Source organism: Cydia fagiglandana, chromosome 7 (genome assembly GCF_963556715.1).
Source record: "Cydia fagiglandana chromosome 7, ilCydFagi1.1, whole genome shotgun sequence".
NCBI classification, from domain to species: domain Eukaryota; kingdom Metazoa; phylum Arthropoda; class Insecta; order Lepidoptera; family Tortricidae; genus Cydia; species Cydia fagiglandana.
Window position 1 is genome coordinate 4,829,520 of NC_085938.1, and position 18,816 is coordinate 4,848,335.

Consider the following 18,816-nt stretch of genomic DNA (forward strand, 5'->3'; position numbering starts at 1 on the left):
ACTTGTCACGCTTTTAACATAACAAAATTTGCAATACATTGCGTCTTAGAATAAACTTTAAAGTGTAATAAAAATCAAAATATGAGTTATTTTCAAAAGTTGCTGAACAAATGTTGGTCAGTTTGAGGAGTACAGCCTACAGTTTAATTTATTGCTCCTGTTACAGAAAACACACTGTATATTTATTTAAACATTATTGCACAAAATACAAATAAAATGTACAACTGGCGGACTTATTACCTAAAAGTATTCTCTACCAGTCAACCATGGGGCTGAACAGAGATGTAATAAAAATGGTGCAAGAAGAAAAGTAAGTAATATATTTCTCGAACTATTCTGAACTTTCGTTTATTAGATTAAGGTTCAACTTAAACTTCTTCAACTTCCACTTCTCTAACTTCAACTTCTTCAACTTCAACTTTTCCTACTTCTTCAACTTCTACTTCTTCAACTTTAACTTCTCCTACTTCATCAACTTCTCCAACCTTTTCATTTTCTTCAACTTCAACTTCCTCACCTTCTTCAACTTCTTTATCTACCTAACCTTCTTCGATTTCTGCATCTTCTTCATCTTAGTCAACTTCAAGTTCTTCAACTCCGATCTATTTAACTTCTTCAACTGCGCCGGCGTATTCAACTTCAATTTATTTACCTTCTCCAACTTACAACTTCTTCAAATCTACAACTTCTATATCTTCCTAAACTTTTTAAATGTATCCAAATTCTTCAACTTCTTCAACTTCTCTGTAACTTCAATTTCTCCTACTTCCTCAACTTCAACTTCTACAACCTTTTCAACTTCTACTTCTCTAACTTAAACTTCTTCAATTTCAACTTCAACTTCTCCAACTTCTTCAAATTCAACTTCAATTTCTCCAACTCGAACTTCTTCAACTTTTTCAACTTCTCCACCTTCTTCAACTTCTTCAACTTTTTTAACTTCTCCAACTTTCTCAATTTCTCAACTTTATCTTCCTACGTCTTAAACTTTTACTTCTTCAGTTTATTCAACTTCTTCAAATTCTAATTCTCCAACTTTTTCAAGCTCTTCAAATTCGACTTATCAAACATCTCCAACTTCAACTTCTCCTACTTCTTCAGCTTCTCCTACTTCTTCAACTTCTACTTCTACAACCTTTACAACTTCTTCAACTTCAACTTCTCCTACTTCTTCAACTTTTCCAACTTCTTGAAATTCAACTTCAATTTCTCCAACTCGAACTTCTTCAACTTTTTCAACTTCTCCACCTTCTTCAAGTTTTTTAACTTCTCTAACTTTCTCAATTTCTCCAACTTCTTTATCTCCCTACGTCTTAAATTTTTACTTCTTCAATAAATTGAACTTCTTCTAATTCAAATTCTCCAACTTTTTCAAGTTCTTCAACTTTGACTTCTCCAACTTCTCAAACTTCTTCATCTTCAACATCTCCTACTTCTTCAACATCTCCAACTCTTTCAACTTCTCGAACTTGAGGTGGAAGTGAAGTTAAGATACAAAATTAATAAAATAAAATAATATCTTATATTAAAAAGGGCTCAAGCGTCCTTTTGTTACGAATAAAGAAAGTTCGCATTTTTGACTAATTAGCCATCCATTTTGGGGGTGAAAAGAAGGTATATGTAATATGTAATAAAAAGCAGATTTGTTTAAAAATTAAATATGGTACCCAAATTATTATAATTCCATGCAGACGAAGTCGCGGGCAAAAGCTAGTACTTAAATAAGTAAATAAAACAACTCTATTCCAAGGTCATACAGCCTTGTGAGCACGCAATTCATTATGTTCATTTATTTTGTAACACTTAGTTTAAGTTTGTTTTTCTATATACCGGGTGTGGCCTGTAACATGAGCAAATAATTAAAACATAGATTATACTCCTCAAATTGTGATACTTTTGTTCTACAACTTTTAAAATTTATGAAGTATTTTGACTCTCTATTTTTCATACAAAATAAATATTATCTTCAATGGACGCCATCGCCACGCCATATCATTGTGATTGACGTTGCTTGTCACGCCTTAAACATAACACAATTCGCAATACATTGCGTCTTGGAATAAACTTTAAAGTGTATTAAAAATCAAACCACAAGTTAGTTTTAAAAGTTGATGAACAAATGTTGGTCAGTATGAGGAGTACAGCCTACAGTTTAATTTTTTGCTCATATTACAGGCCACACCCGGTATAGGATAATTGGGCAAGGAAATAACATCAGCAGTCGAATATTGGTCGTCGTGCATTATGGAAGGTTACATATTGTCTTTAGTTGTTGCTGGATTAAGTTTTTGTGGGGCTAATCCTTTAGATAATGGGGAGAATAGTGAAACAGGTAAAAGCTTGTTAAAATATAGTAAATATAAATATATGTACCTACACATATCCGATTGATCTAGCCCCAAACTAAGCAAAGTTTAGGCGACGGTATTAAGTTAACCTCAAGCCGCCCAGAGACCCATAAAAAGGCGTCCTGTTCAATTCTAATTTGAACTTTGTGTTGACAAAATCAAAATTTCATTTTGCTTGTCAAGGTTTGACGTGTGGGCGGCTAGAAGCAGGGCTGCCAGTACATAAATCTTGATTATACGATCCTGTGCCCGCAATTATACGAAATTCGATTGCATTATACGAGTACAAAAAAAACTATTATTTTAAATCGATTTTTTAATAACTGGTAAATTTCGGTTTTCGCGGTAAGCCCCCAAATTGCGGGGATCTTTCTCTTTTACTCCAATGACAGCGTAATAAGAGTGACAGCGAAAGATGCCCGCAATTTGCGAACATGGATTTTAGCGGTTATAAGCCCCCGTTGACGTGTATTTTAGTAGTTGCCGTTCCATTAAATCGTATAACAGTATTGGCACCACAGAATAAATAATAGTACTTGGTACAGAAGACTCACTCTCTAACAAAACGCGTCTGTTACGATCAGCATAGATATGGCCGCTAGGTGGCCACAGCGACCCGCACAGCTTATTGGCTTTCCCCAAAATTGGGGTGGAACGGATGTACTTTAAGCTACCTGTAGCAAAGCGACGAAATCGCGGAGTGAGCCACGCCTGAGGGTCTACCGCGAACCACGTTCGACGTGTTGCCTCCCTGTCACACTTACGTACGTATTTACAAGTGCGACAGAGAGGCAAGACGTCGAACGTGGTTCGCAGTAGGCCCTCTGATTGGCACACTGTTTTTTGAAGCATTGACAGTAGTTTGATATCGGTGTTTTTTTCGTATCCAATTATACCGATTGACCAACTATACGACATGTATACGAAAATAATTTCATTATACGAATTTCGTAGCCTATTATACGATCTGGCAGCCCTGGCTAGAAGTTAATAAAGTTCTAGTAACCCTGCCTACGAAACAGGAGGTCGGGGTCGGGACTTCCCCCACTTTACCGAGGGCTTAAATCCCGGAGATGCCATGTACATATTTACCCTAAAGCCCCCTCCAGACTATGCGCGTGAATCGCGGGCGAAGCCGCGAACGCGAGTGTGGAGTCGATTTCGCAGGTCTGCGTTCAGGACTCCACACTCGCGTTCGCGGCTTCGCCCGCGATTCACGCGCATAGTCTGGAGGGGGCTTTACGCTCGATATGCTTAGATAAATTATATTGATACATATAAAATTATTATTGAAAGGTAGGTAGGTGTACCTACCTTCACCTATGATGAATACCTACTTTTTTCTTCTGGGAAAAAGAGTTAAGTCGATACGTACTTCCGCATCTTACCTATACCTATAACTTTCTTTCAGCAATACAATGCAGTGTGAATGAAGTGTTCTCATCATGCACCAACGGAGGCTGCGACGCCCGCAACTGCAGTCAGCTTGGCAAGCCGGTGCCGTGTGTCAAGCTGCGTGCTGACAGCTGCACCAAAGGATGCGTGTGTAAACCGGGATATCTACGGGCGGCGAGCGGAAAGTGTGTGAACGAGACAGAATGTCATAAAGGTAACAAATTCTTTATATTTGTAGTCAGCCTGGGTTGGCAGGTTTAGTTGCCTTAAAGGCCATTTAAGGATCAATCGCCCCAGTTGACGATTTAAATTACCTACTAATATTTACCTACCTATTAGGTACCCACAATTATCTTAGGATTAGGTTGTGGGTTAGGCTGTTAACTCCATTAAGTGATGGTGTGCCATGCGGCTTACTTGCAGATTGGGAATACGTCCCGTAATAATCTCTAAATAAATTACGCCAATTATTAAAAACTAATTATTTAAGCTAATTTTAATTTGTCTCCCAGAACGCTGTACAGGCCCTCACGAGTACCACTCCTGCGGCGGCGCGTGCGACAACGTCTGCGCAACTTTGCACGAACAGAGCCAAAAGAACTGTCCAATAATCAACATTAGATGTAACGATATGTGTTACTGTGATGAGGGGTATGCGAGAGATGCGACAGGCGTATGTGTTCCCATCGAAAACTGTTAACAATATATATAAATGGCTATCTAGGTACTTAATACGCAACGTTACACGAGGGAAGTCAGAAGACTCCGAAGAAGTACCTAATAAGAAACAGGAAGTAACTACATACCTGTATGTGTTTGAAGACGTCATGACGTGTGCTATCGAAACTTATCAACAATACCTACTTACGTCAACTCAACGTTCCAAAAAACAGAGAACTCACTACGGAACCCTCCTAAAGTGATCTGTTACGTGATTGCCAACTTTTAATTTTGCCTACATTTCGAAGAGTTAGTATAAGTATGTTTACTTTGGCTACTTTTCAACTCATCTACACTGGATAGTTACATTTCGCCAACTTTATGTCATTTAACTTTATTTTTCCTTATTTGCCAATGTTGCTCGTTTTTCAAGTTATAAGTACGTAAATAAAATTTTATATTTACTCTTCTACTTCATCCTTTGTTTCACTCATATACCCCACCATGTAGGTAAGTAAGTAAAAGTACCTAATGTACATATCCCCCTTATTCATAAAACACGTTTTCATACAAATGCATAAGTCAAAAAGATAGACTAAAGACAAACGAATAATAGCTACCTAATTAAGGGTAGAAGAGAGTAGTGCGTACCTATATGAATAACGCCATACCTAACATCAACATTTTAAAATCCATAAGTTTTTTTTATTCATTGCGTGAAAAAACGGTAAATAATTGAATGAATTTTCCAATACCTAATTAGAAGGGAGTGTGCGTTATGTCTTAACTTAATCGGGTATTGTGTGCGTTATGTTTTAACTTAATCGGGAGCCGCGGCCGCTCGCCAGCGACAAATATTTTAAGATTTTTAAGAAAGAAACTAGCTGTTGCCAAGCACGAAACTAAGTGAGTCATCCTTTGCTCTTATTGTCACAACTACAAATAATGGCAATAAAATTATAATTAAGACGGAAACCAGCCAGTTTGTTCAGACGAGGCGCAGCCGGCAAGCAAGATGGTGAAATCATTAGCGTTGTTAGCGTTTGCCGTTATCGTATCAGTGGGAATCTTAGCAGTCGCTGCTCAGAGCACAGGTAAATAAATACGTATCATTAAAATATCTGTCAGGTAATATTTTAAGTGCAATTACTAAGTTTGTGTGTAATTTTGGGTCAGAGAAGGTCAGGGCCATTCACATTATGTTGTACAGATTTACAAGTAAGACGTTGTTCTTGTGATTTGTATTCATTCAGGTTTCAAAAACAAGATTTCATACAGCAATTAATTTCATTTAGCAATAAAACTGATCTACTGTCCTGAATTTATTTAGGTAGGTAGAGGTATATACTACAAATTACAATACCGTCAAACTATACAGATATTTTAGTTGTAGGTATTTAGATTTAGATATTTATGCAAAAGAAGGACAAGCCTTCCCTATAGGTAGTAGTAGGTACCTTTAAGCCAGTGGTCGGCAACCTTTTAGCTGTCAAGGGCCACATATAGCAGTTAACGAAGTGGACGCGGGCCGCACTTTGTTAGTATTTATGACTTTATCAGACATTGTCGTTTGTCAATATTACATACAAAATTGCCAGGGAGGCTCGCGGGCCACGAGTGAGAGGTTCGCGGGCCGCATACGGCCCGCGGGCCGCTGGTTGCCGACCGCTGCTTTAAGCCTACAACCGTTTAATTTTCTGATCAATTTTACCTGTCTTCGAGTAGTTGTAGGGTAGCGGAATATCATTATCATGGACAATATCGAATTAAAAGTGATAGAATCTGAGCACTCTAACTTTGCACAAACTTAGCAGCAAGAACATGCGTTCTTATAGCACATATCTCTATATATAATTTCCATAAGTACCCGTCGTAGGACTTGGTATGAGAACTTAACTTTAAAACTTAGCGCCCATTCGTTACAGCTTGGCAAAAAAGAGTAGAAATTAAAAAGTGGCAACACTGTAGTGTCGTCCCTTTCAAACCAATATATATATATATAAGAAAACGGGACGACACTACAGTGTTGCCACTTTTTAATTTCTACTCTTTTTTGCCAAGCTGTACATTTTATTTGTTGGCAACAAAGAATGCAACAAACCGGACGAGGAGAAGCGCTGCGTGATGGTCTGTCCACCTCAGAAAACCTGCCGAAACATGGACATACTAGTATCTTGCCTGTACAACCCCTCAGAAGTTTGCAAGGATACGTGCGTCTGCCAAGAGGGCTACTTCAGGAATGATGGAGGGGAATGTGTGACGACAGACGATTGCAGTAAGTGTTTTCAGTCAATTTTATATAATTTTATAACCATGCAATAAAATATTTTTGATTTTGATTTCTAATTTGAAATATTAGAATCAAAAAGTTCAAAATAGATTGTACCTATGTAACTACAAAAATGTGTTCCCTCTCAACGCAAAACCCCTTGTGTCTTAGGAGGATCTAGATATTTTCACACAAGACGGTTTATCGATAACTTCTTACATCACTAGATTATCGACATTAAATGTCGACTATTGCCCATCACTTTTCTGGCTGTGTACGTATTTAGAAACTTGACTCCGCCCCTAAAATTAGTGCGATAGGGACAACTGCAGCTGAGGCGAAAAATCCTGCGTAAAAATGACAAAAATCGAGGTTTCGTACTCCTCTTTTTCCTCCTCGAAAACTTAACCAATCGTAACCAAATTTGGAAATCTAAATGATTATGAAATTATCTGTGTCGGACCGTTTTGCTTTTTTGGCTAATTGATATCAGTTTTGAATACCACGCCTCTCATTGCGGCATAGTCAATTAGGCCATTTTGGCCATTTTTGAAGGGCTCTAGCGCCTTATAAAACAAAAATATCACAAAAAGCAAAACGGTCCGACACAGATACTGACAATATTAATCTGTGTTAAAAAAATCATTACTCTAGCTTCAAAAACCACGGAGGAAAACGAGGAGTACGTTTGTATGGAGGAATAACCACTCCTGTTGGCTCTTAATCATTTTCGAGGACATATTAGGTGCTTTCTTACTTTACTGGATGTCCACGTCGACGGCATATTTTACCGTCACGATACAACAGTGAACGGAATATATCCTATTATAATTTTTAAGAAAAAAAAACCGACTTCCATGGGGGCCGATGAAAGATTATTGTAGATGGTACACTATGTAGAAAAGGAGGTAAAACCACCCACTTTTCTACTAGCATTTCGCTTCTGTATAATGGCTCCTCTACAGGATGGGCCAACGCCGCCCACTCCAAGGGACGCAGCCATGCGGTAGAATGAGATAGCAATATCACTTGCTCCCTCTAACGCATAAATGCGTCCCTTGGAGTGGCCGGCGTTGGCCCATCGTGAAGAGGAGCCATGAGGGTCGTAGTTCTAGCCTAACCTAACCCACTACTCAGACAGCAGTTTGGTTCTGTGCGGATCGCAGTTCGAACCTAATCAAACCCACTTTTCAAGTAGCATTTCGTTTCTGTAAGGCTCGCAGTTCTAACCTAACCTAATCCTTGTTCGGTTCTGTGAGGATCGCAGTTCAAACCTAACCTAACCCACTTAATGGCGCATGCCGTAGTTTAAGCGGGAGGGGCTAGTAAGATTGGCATCATCGTACTTTATACCTACATTAATTTTATGGTAGGTAATCATAGTTGTTTATTTAGTTAAGGTATCATAGTGGTTTTCTGGGTCAAGGTCCGGGTCCGAGACCGGGTCCGAGTCCGGATCCGAGTCTGGGTCCGAGTCCGGGTCCGAGTCCGGGTCCGAGTCCGGGTCCGAGTCCGGGTCCGGGTCCTAGTCCGGGTCCGAGTCCGGGTCCGAGTCCGGGTCCGAGTCCGGGTCCGTGTCTGGGTCCGAGACCGGGTCCGAGTCCGGATCCGAGTCCGGGTCCGAATCCGGATCCGAGTCCAGGTCCGGGTCCGAACCGGATCCGGGTATGAGTCCGAGTCCGGGTCCCAGTCCAAGTCAAAATCGAAATTCGTAATCACCAAACGTGTACCATGCGTCATTGAAGAGTTCTGTTCTGATCATCATCAGCAGTTCCACTTCATCAAATGCAACAGTTTTTAATGAAAATGCTTGATTTTCTGATGTAAATACAAAAATCTCTATACGCATGCCTTTAAGATTTGAGGAGTTCCCTTGATTCCTCATGGATCCCATCATCAGAACTCGAGCTTGACAAAAATGTGGCTTAAAAACTTAACTTGCTTAACAAACATAACGACGAGGACAAATCGCCAACCGTGAACTATGCGTCGTTGAAGAGTTCTGTTCTGATCATCATCAGCAGTTCCACTTCATCAAATGCAACAGTTTTTAATGAAAATGCTTGATTTTCTGATGTAAATACAAAAATCTCTATACGCATGCCTTTATGATTTGAGGAGTTCCCTTGATTCCTCATGGATCCCATCATCAGAACTCGAGCTTGACAAAAATGTGGCTTAAAAACTTAACTTGCTTAACAAACATAACGAAGAGGACAAATCGCCAACCGTGAACTATGCGTCGTTAAAGAGTTCCGTTCTGATCATCATCAGCAGTTCCACTTCATCAAATGTCACTTTTTTGGGTGTATATGCTTGATTTGTTGATAAAAACTCAAAAATCACTATATGTATGCCTTTAAGATTTGAGGAGTTCCCTCGATTCCTCATGGATCCCATCATCAGAACTGGGTTTTGACAAAAACGGGACCAATCTGTATGCATATACATTCAATCAAAAAAATAATTTTTAAAATCGGCCCAGTAATGACGGAGATATGGAGTAACAAACATAAAAAAAAATAAAAAAAAAAAAAAAACATACAACCGAATTGATAACCTCCTCCTTTTAGATTTGGAAGTCGGTTAAAAAGCGACTGCATGCACTTTTACGTCACCTATCGTAGAGATGAAACGTGCATGGCGGACTGTCCCCCGCAGAGAACCTGCCGAAACATAAACATACAAGTGTCCTGTCTGCTCAAGCCCTGAGAGGTCTGCAAGGATACGTATAGAGGTCTGCAAGGATACGTCAAGAAGTACTTTCGGAATGCTGGAGGGGATTGTGTGACTACTATAGCGTATCGTACCCAATTATCAGTTACCTGTGAAAGTAGATTTAATTTCTAGCTACCAGCATGGATATGATGGTTGGGATTCTATCTCTATCTAGGTACATCCTTGTATGCTCAGTTATCAGAGATTCAACTGTGACTACCTTAATAGGAAAGCTGGTGATAGACAGCTCTATAAAAACCAACCGCTGGAACAGCCATCATCTACTTCTAAATAGTCAAAACGGTTACTCAAAAGGAGTTAGGAACTTCAAATATGTATGTATGTATGTATGTATAAACTCTTTATTGTACAAAACACAAAACACAAATTTATGGCACAGGATAAATTTAACAGGAAATATTTAATTGCCTCTCGATAAAATATCTTGATTTTTCTTTTCAAGCAAAATGCGGCGGCCAAAACGAATACTTCTCGTGCCGAGTTCAACCAGACCAGACGTGTGCATCGCTCACCGACAAGTCGGCAGACCAGGACAGTGAGCAGTGTAAGGAGCAGTGCTACTGCAGCCCTGGAACTGCGAGAGATGAGAACGATGTGTGCGTGCCGACCGACCAGTGCAACAAACGTAAGAACTCGTCAGCATGTAATATATGATACTGCATCAACTAGAATTGCTGAGCTAACAGCTTGGTCACGATATTCCTCCATGGGTGGGGGTGAGATTCCGCAATGTGATCTCTATCGCTTTCTCATGGCGTCGCGCAATGTCGTTACCAAGCCGTTATATGTTGCTTTCCTACGCTTGACGACCTACAGCGAACCTGACGTCCTTTTATACGTAGAGTCTGTGTGGAAAGAGAAGAGTCATGGAATAACTAATATAAGGGAACCAATACATTCTATGAGTTTTTTTTCTTTCCGCACATACTCTACCTCGGTACCTAAGGACCTGTCTCATTTGTAAATTGGTACGTAAGTGTGACAGGGAGGCAACACGTCGAACGTGGTTCGTGGTAGGCCCTCAGGTTCGCTTACGGTAGTATGTGGCTAAATCGTGGCTTCCTTTAATCGTGGTAGTAAAGAAGTTGAACTTAGATACATCCAACCAAACTTTCTACTATTGAGTAGCTAGCAGACTATAATTTATGTATTCCAACAGCATGCGGTGTTGGAGAAACAAAAGACTACTGCCCAGCAAACTGCGCCAGTGACTACTGCCCTAAGAACGCGAAGACCGCTTCTTGCGCTCGCCCGACGGTCTGTCCTCCGCCACAGTGCAAGTGTAGATTCAACTACCGTCGCGCTGTTAATGGGACATGTATACCTACACGCGATTGCCGTGAGTATCTTGGTTGTGCCTTTCCAAAACAAAACGGTGTAACGTAACTATTTTGCTTTAAAATTAAACCCTTACAGGATCATCACATCATCATTTGTCCGTACGGTTCTCACAACTAGCACAAAAGAGATAGGTACAGAAATCAATCTACATACAAAGCGCGCTCGAGCAACGCACACATAGACACTGCTCACGGACACGATTTCTCGGACCAGTTGGGACCAGTGCGAGCGGGAGTGCCATCCGCTTGAGACACGCGTCTGTGAACTTTTTTGTGCAATAATGGAGAAACAAAACAAAAAGTTATTATAACTGTACAGTGGATGGTTGTTTAAATTCAACATTAACCGGTGAATTGTCGTTTTTTAAGCTACCAGTGGTTTCAGAGAGAATGCGTATGCGAATTTATTACATTGTTCATGAGAATGCGAAATTATTACACTTTAAAATATAATAATCGTGCATTTCGCCAATCTCGAAATCATCGCAAGATATTTTCTGTGGGAAATTTGTAATATAACAATGACATTATAATTAAAATACCTATTTGAGTTATTAATGTTTATTATTAATTTATATTTCCATTCTTCCCGTTTCATACTCAACAATAAATCAAACAACTAGATACAAGATACGATACGATGGATACGAGTGCCACTACCACGATAGTTTTTTGTGCATAAGTCATAGTTCGCAACAATCGCAACCCTAGAGCGACCGCCGAGCGTAGGTATGAAAAGTAAAGTACATACATGTGATTGACTTCTGTACTTATCTGTTTTGTGCAGCTAGTTTGCTCCGGGCAACTACTGGGCCATAAAATTTGAAAATAGGAGATTGTTAACCAAGGGATGAAAGGCACTCATTTCTGCTGAGGTAGTTTAGCCAAAAGCCCGGATCCGCAAACGTGAAGATCGTCTTTACTCCCTAAAGATAAAGATAAAGATAAAAAATAGTTTATTCAAGTAGGCATATTACAATGCGCTTATGAACGTCAAATAAATTTACCGGCTCCAACCGTACACCTCTGCCCCGAGAAGATTTAAATCCCCCCTCAATTGGAGGAGGGTATCCCAATATGGGACCGGCAACAAACTCGGCGGGACACATCTTTTCAAAACATTATTACATCTTATAATTAACATGCATTACGAGTAATTAATACAATTTAAGTTACTATAGAATTCATGCAATTATACTCAGTGAGTACATAACTTTATAGAATTTGATATAAAAAATAAACATATATGCACATGAAATCACAAATACGTAGCTCTTTCAGAAAACAAATCAAATCTTACAAAAGGAAAAGAAAATAAAATCAATAAAAGAAATGAGAATACATATTTATTTATTTATTTATTTATTTATTTAAACTTTATTGCACAGTAAAAATTGTACAAAAGGCGAACTTAATGCCAGAAGGCATTCTCTACCAGTTAACCTTTGGGCCAAACAGAGAACAAGTAGTAAATAGGTGCAAGAAAAATTAAAAGTACGAAAAATTCACTATTACTTAAGTATACATTTTTATGTTGAACAACATACAATTTCAAATATATATATTGCTATAATATACTTACTTATACATACATAATATACTAACATACATATGGGTATGGTATACATATTATATGAATCTAACTGATTGTTATGAGATGCTTTCATACAATTTGATGTGCTTTCTTACCTGAGCTGAGTCACCTTTAACTCTACACATAATACAATGTTTTTAATTGCTACTTGTCGTTATTACAGTTTCTGGTTTGGACCATGCATGTTTGTCTGTCAAGTAGTCCTCGACTCTGTAATAAGCCTTCAACATCAATGACTTTTTTAAGTAATTCTTAAGAGCTGGAAAGGGTAATCTTAAAGCATCCTCAGGTAACTTGTTATAAAAATGAATGCATTGCCCAACGAATGACTTCTGTACTTTACGAACACGAAACTTTCTGATAGCAAGCTTATTTTTATTTCTAGTATTATAGTTATGGACATCAGAATTCTTAGTGAAGGAGTCTAGATTCTTAACAACATAAATAATACTATCATATATGTATTGGGAAGCTACAGTTAAAATATTAATTTCTTTAAAAAGTTCTCTTAATGATTCACGCACCCTTAAATTATATATAGAACGAATGGCTCTCTTTTGTAAGACAAATATAGTCTGTATGTCAGCTGCTTTGCCCCAAACCAGAATACCATATGACATTACACTATGAAAATAACTATAATAAACAAGGCGAGCTGTCTCAACATTAGTCAATTGTCTAATTCTCCTCACAGCGTAAGCGGCCGAACTTAATTTGTTTGCTAGTGTTCTTATATGAGGACTCCATTGTAGATTTTTGTCCAATGTTAAACCAAGAAACAGTGCTTTATCTACCATCTCTAAGCATTCATTATTCAAAAGTATCTTAGTATCGACTGGTTTAACATTCGGCAAAGAAAATCGAATGCATTTAGTTTTCTTAGCATTAAGAAGCAAATTGTTCATAGTAAACCAGTTTAGTACATTAACGAGTGTGCTGTTAATTATACTGTAATCGGTAGATTTACGATCAACCTTAAAAAGTAATGATGTGTCATCAGCAAAAAGAACAATTTCACAAAGATTTTCTACTACACATGGCAAATCATTTATATAAACCAAAAACAGGAATGGACCCAAAATAGAACCTTGTGGCACTCCTAATTGGACTACAGTACCGCTAGACCGGGTTTTGTTTACAACAACTGTTTGTGTTCTGTTGCTAAGGTAAGAAGACATAAAGTTTAGGGCATTTACTGACAGACCATAGTGTTCTAATTTCAAAATGAGCGTTCCATGATCCACACAATCAAATGCTTTAGAAAGATCACAAAATATGCCAATTGCATCACAAGAATTTTCCCAAATATCATAAATATGTTTAATAAGTACCGAAGCAGCATCGGTCGTGGAACGGCCCTTTGTGAAACCAAACTGATTGCTTATGAGTAAAGTATGTCTGTTGAAGTGACCCAGTAGATCATTTAACATTAACTTTTCAAAAACTTTACTTAGTACAGGAAGTATTGATATTGGACGGTAATTAGCCATATCACTCGAATCACCCGATTTAAAAAGAGGTATGACTTTGCTATATTTCATAAGATCTGGAAAGACTCCTTGTGAAATTGAAATATTATAAATTACGGCTAAGTAAGGCGCTATTACGTCCAAGACATGACTAATGACTCTAACGGATGTTCCCCATAAGTCTTCCGTTTTCTTTAAATTGAGTGACTTGAATGTTTTAACAATAATTGCTGAATCTACTAGACTAAACTCAAAGTTAATATTACATTTCTTAACATTAGCACAAAGTAAGGAATGAGCTCGAGACGAAGATGAATGTAGACATTTCGTGGTATTAATAGCTATTTTAGAAAAATAATCTTCGAATGCCGAGGCAACATCGTTGTTTGACATGGTCTGTTGTTTATCCGAGACAATGTTGACTTGACAATCGCGTGATTTACATTTACCAGCTTCCTTATTTATAATATTCCATGTTGTCTTCACTTTGTTGTCCGACACTTTCAGTTTAGAACTTGTATAGTTTGCTTTGGCTGTTAAACACACTCTCTTGAAGATTTTTGAGTAGTTCCTCACATAGTCCAGGAAATCTGTATTTTTGTTCAGCTCTCTCTCACTATAAAGTTCATAAAGCCTTTTTCTACTTTTATAAATGCCTGCAGTAGCCCATTCACTAAACTTTGTTCTAGTTTTTGACCCACTAATAGTTTTCATACTGAAATTTTGATTAAAATGATAAAGAATTACGTTAAAAACATCTTCATACAAATTATTACAGTTGTAATGTGAAAATGGTAACCTACAAAGACTTTTTTGAATTTCATTTTTGAATAATTCCAAGCGACTACTAGTAATGGGTCTATATGTTATTGTTTGTGGAGTATCACGAATATCGCTTAAGAAAACAGCCCTTTGACCGCTATGATCAGAATAAAAACAGTTAAATATTTGCTTATCTATACATTCACAATTACAAAATATATTATCCAGACACGTTGCACTAGTTACCCCTACCCGAGCAGGTTCAAGAAACAAGTTAAATAAATTGAATGATTTAAACAAACACAGCATTTTAACAGTGTTACTAGAGGACTCGAGCAAGTTAACATTAAAATCTCCACAGACTATAACATGTTTTTGGCCCTTACATACTAATTTCAGCACACTTTCCATTGTAGTTTCAAATGTGCTGAAGTCAGCTGATGGTGGTCTGTAAACACATACAATAATATATTTTTCTAATTCTACACAGGAAATTTCGATAATTCTTTCTATGGAATAATTTACAATATCTTTACGCTCTTTAGATTTCATGCAATTTTTAACAATTATCAGGGAACCACCATGAACAGCAGACTGTCTAGCAAAAAAACTGACTAATTTAAAGTTAACAAAATCAAATAAAAACTGCCCATCTTTCACCCAATGTTCAGTGATACACATAACTTCAACATTATTATTATCTAAAAATAAACCTATTTCTAATTCTTTGCTGGAAAAACCCTGAATATTCTGGTGAATAATATTCATACTCAGGCGTTTTTCCGCTGTCTTACAATCTAGTTTAAATTTGGCATGGGGTCCTTGACTTTGTCAGCTGACTGAGAATTAGCTATAACACTACTAAATCTATTTGGCTCAATATTATAGGCCAATAAATCCACTAGGTATACAAAATATTTCTTTGGCAGAAATACCTTCCTTGGAGCTAGCATGAAGCGCTCAATGAATTTATTTAAGTCAAAGAAATGGTACTTTTTATTGACAGATATGGCATGGTACATCAAAGAATTGTAGTGTGCTACTTTACTATTATAGTCATAAGACATATTCTCTGCATAAGGCAGTGCACATAAAATGATTTTCCCCACACCAGATTTTTCAATAATACTTAAAGTGGACATCAACTTATCTATGCTAAGCTTATCTACATTAAGGCTATTTCCCAATAAAATTACAAGTGTAGTACTGCTATCATAACATCCCTTTGAAATAAGGTCACACAAGTGAGACAAAGTAATGTTTTGATAACAGTAATTTGAGACTTTCTGCTCTAATCTGTAGCTTAATAATGGGCCCATTCCTAGCCCAATCTGATCTGAAAAAACAACAGTCTTACTGACTGCTCTAGGGGTCTGTGTGACTACTGGTACAGCTGGCCTAGAAGTGTTGAGGGCCACATCGGCTTCAACAACTTTTGCTGGTGGCATTTGGCCACAATTACAAATATTTCCATTAAGTAATGACTTGCATCGCTCCTCTAAATTTTGATTTTCTTGCAGCAATTTATTAAAAGCCTTGATGTGCTCCTCAACTTGTTTTTTGGTGGTTTCATACATGGTGGTTATTACCAGAAGCTCATCTTTTAACCTATTTATATCGGCATGTAACTTCTGGAAATTTGATTCCTTAGTTTCAAGCTCCAAATGACAATTTTGAACCCTATTTTTCATAACCGATAATGCATGTTTTAATTTACTATATTTTTTAATGCATGCCTGGCCTTTGATAAGCTTCTGGGTTCTCCTAATATACCTATTAATCTTGATATACTTTTTTAACTTATTGCTACTATTAAAATATACTAAATATCTAGAGTCCTTACTAATTTGAGTTTCACCGCTTGCCAACTCTTGGTACACATTTTGTAGTTCCGAAGCATCATAGTGCTCCCGCTCTCTCCTAAACAAATTAAGTTCATCATTAGCCGCACCCAGTTCCTCTTCCAAATGTGTGATGCGGGTTAAGGCCACTTCATGCGTAGAAGCGCACTGATTGAATGAGTCTACTGCCTCTTGCAAACGGTCCACTTCACCACGGGCATCAGTCAACTGCACATCATTGTCTGCCAGGTCCCGTCTTAAATCTGAGTTTGTGTCGACCAATTTCTTGAACTGTAGTTCGCTCTCCTCCCTATCCTGCAACAACTGCTTGGACAAGGCCCTCGACTCCTGTAGATCTTGTGTAGTAGTCTTAAGTTGCATCTCTAGTTGGCGCGCAGTTGCCTTGCGAGTGTTGGCAGCGCTTTTGGTGGTCATTGTCACTTGTCACGAGTTCTGAAAGGTGTAAATAATAAAGGATGAGTACTTATCTCAATAAAATTGAGAGTGGAATTTTGCCAGGACAAGAGAGATGAAAGCTAGAACATATGAACTATGAACGATGTATGCAGTGTGTCAGTAGTGGGCTGTGTCTGTGGCGAATGTGCCTTGTCTCAACTTTTACTTCCACTAGTTCGTCAAGCAAAGAGAAACTGCACTGAGCCAATGTATTTGTGGTTTGACGTTGCTCACGGCTGTACAATGAGCTTTGTACAAATGTAATACTAAGTAATATATGGTATAATATAATAATAACAGTGTGGTAACAGTAAGATAGAACAAAATACTCTCCCGGTTTCAAACACGAAAATCCAACGGCGATCACTCGTTGACAGCTAGGTAGTTCCGCCCCAAAGTACAGTAAATACTCGATGTATCGTTGTCAATTGCACATAAATTATATAACTGATGTTTCTTTACTACTTAAATCTATTAAAGTTCACCATAACTCTAATTTTAAACTAAAAATATAATTAATTTTCAATATTTGAAATCAGCTGGTCTCAAGTCAGCCTGACAGCTCGGGGACCGTTCGGATTCCTAAATACTGACATTACCTACTGTTTTCACAGCCCCATTTGAGTGCAACAAGCGCTTCGAAAAATACTACTCTTGCCCGCCGCTCTGTCCAAACGGGTCCTGCGGCCAGGCCACTCCAACAGGAGCCTGTCCTGCATATTTCGGAAGAATAGGCATTGTACTGGAATGCAGCCCGAGCTGTCGGTGCAAGGAGGGCTACTTTTGGAATGAGGACAAGGTCTGCGTGCCTTACAATCAATGCCGTAAGTTGATTTCTTTCTGTTTTTATAGGGTTCCGCGTACCCAAAGGGTAAAACCGCGACCCTATTACTAAGACTCCGCTGCCCGTCTGTCATTCGTCTGTCCGACCTGTCCGTCTGTTTGTCACTAGGCCGTGGGGTGTTTGGTATCTAATGATGAACCGTGATAGACAGTTGAAATTTTCACAGGTGATGTATTTCTGTTGCCGCTATAAGAACAAATACTTAAAAGTACGAAACCCTCGATGGGCGAGTCCGACTCGCACTTATCCGGTTTTTTTTTCTATTGTTGATGTTGTATGTATATATTTGTAAAAAATATTATTCGTAATATTATGGTTGACTGGTAGAGAATGCCATTTGGCATTAAGTCCGTCATTTGTACATGCATTGTTGTATATATTTTGTGCAATAAAGTTTAAATAAATTAATAAAAAAAAAAGCGGCCAAGAGCATGTCGGGACAACATAATAAAACACTATCAATAGAGTTGGACCAAGAAAAGTCTGCAGCGGATTTGATATCCCCCAAAGTGCAAATGTTAATTATCAATACGTCATAAATATCATAGAAGTTTGACATTTAAAATAACACTTTTACTGCGTGGGCTATCAAATCCGCTGCAGAATTATCTTGGTCTGACTCTAGTAGTAGGCCCAAGAAACGACAGAAGTTCTTTGTCTGTTATTCTTTAAAACCGTGAAAATACAAACGAAACTATTATTTGTTTTCAGCGGGCAAAGGCAATACGACTTCGGAATAAAGAAAAGGAAATAAGTAGGTGCATGGGTACCTATGCCACTGCCAGCAACGCTTCGTTTAGGTGTTATCGAAATAAGTGCCTAATATACCTATACAAAAAATTATGCTGGGGTTTGCCTGAAGGCCTGATCTGAGAGATTCTCAAAATAAATAAAATCATTTTCATGTTTTTTTTACCTGAAACGCGAACTCGTGAAAGGGCTTGTTACACCTTCCTGAATTCAGTAAGCTGACGAGAGGGACGCTGTAATCGAGGGACATGATGGAGATATCTATCTCCCTTCTACGTACTGCTGCATTCCTGTCTTCAGTAACTTAAATTAAAGGTATTTAATTACACAAACGGGTCTACCGCGATAT

The 18,816-nt window shown here is 38.2% G+C and overlaps 3 protein-coding genes across 3 annotated transcripts; all 3 read left to right on the forward strand.

Annotated features, from left to right (window-relative positions):
- Positions 1-266: 266 nt before the first annotated feature.
- On the forward strand, positions 267-1,484 carry LOC134666174 (NADH-ubiquinone oxidoreductase chain 2-like). Its single transcript, XM_063523327.1, has 3 exons — positions 267-310; positions 356-746; positions 1,377-1,484. Exons 1-3 carry the CDS (start codon positions 267-269, stop codon positions 1,482-1,484), a joined length of 543 nt encoding a protein of 180 aa, XP_063379397.1.
- Positions 1,485-2,208: 724 nt separating this feature from the next.
- Positions 2,209-4,859, forward strand: LOC134666286 (serine protease inhibitor swm-1-like). Its single transcript, XM_063523440.1, has 3 exons — positions 2,209-2,332; positions 3,760-3,957; positions 4,256-4,859. The coding sequence occupies exons 1-3, from the start codon at positions 2,245-2,247 to the stop codon at positions 4,441-4,443; spliced, it is 474 nt and encodes a 157-aa protein (XP_063379510.1). The 5' UTR covers positions 2,209-2,244; the 3' UTR covers positions 4,444-4,859.
- Positions 4,860-5,345: 486 nt separating this feature from the next.
- LOC134666175 (zonadhesin-like) lies at positions 5,346-18,457 on the forward strand. The gene is made up of 6 exons (XM_063523328.1): positions 5,346-5,497; positions 6,493-6,678; positions 9,854-10,036; positions 10,571-10,750; positions 17,488-17,697; positions 18,429-18,457. Exons 1-6 carry the CDS (start codon positions 5,419-5,421, stop codon positions 18,455-18,457), a joined length of 867 nt encoding a protein of 288 aa, XP_063379398.1. The 5' UTR covers positions 5,346-5,418.
- Positions 18,458-18,816: the final 359 nt, after the last annotated feature.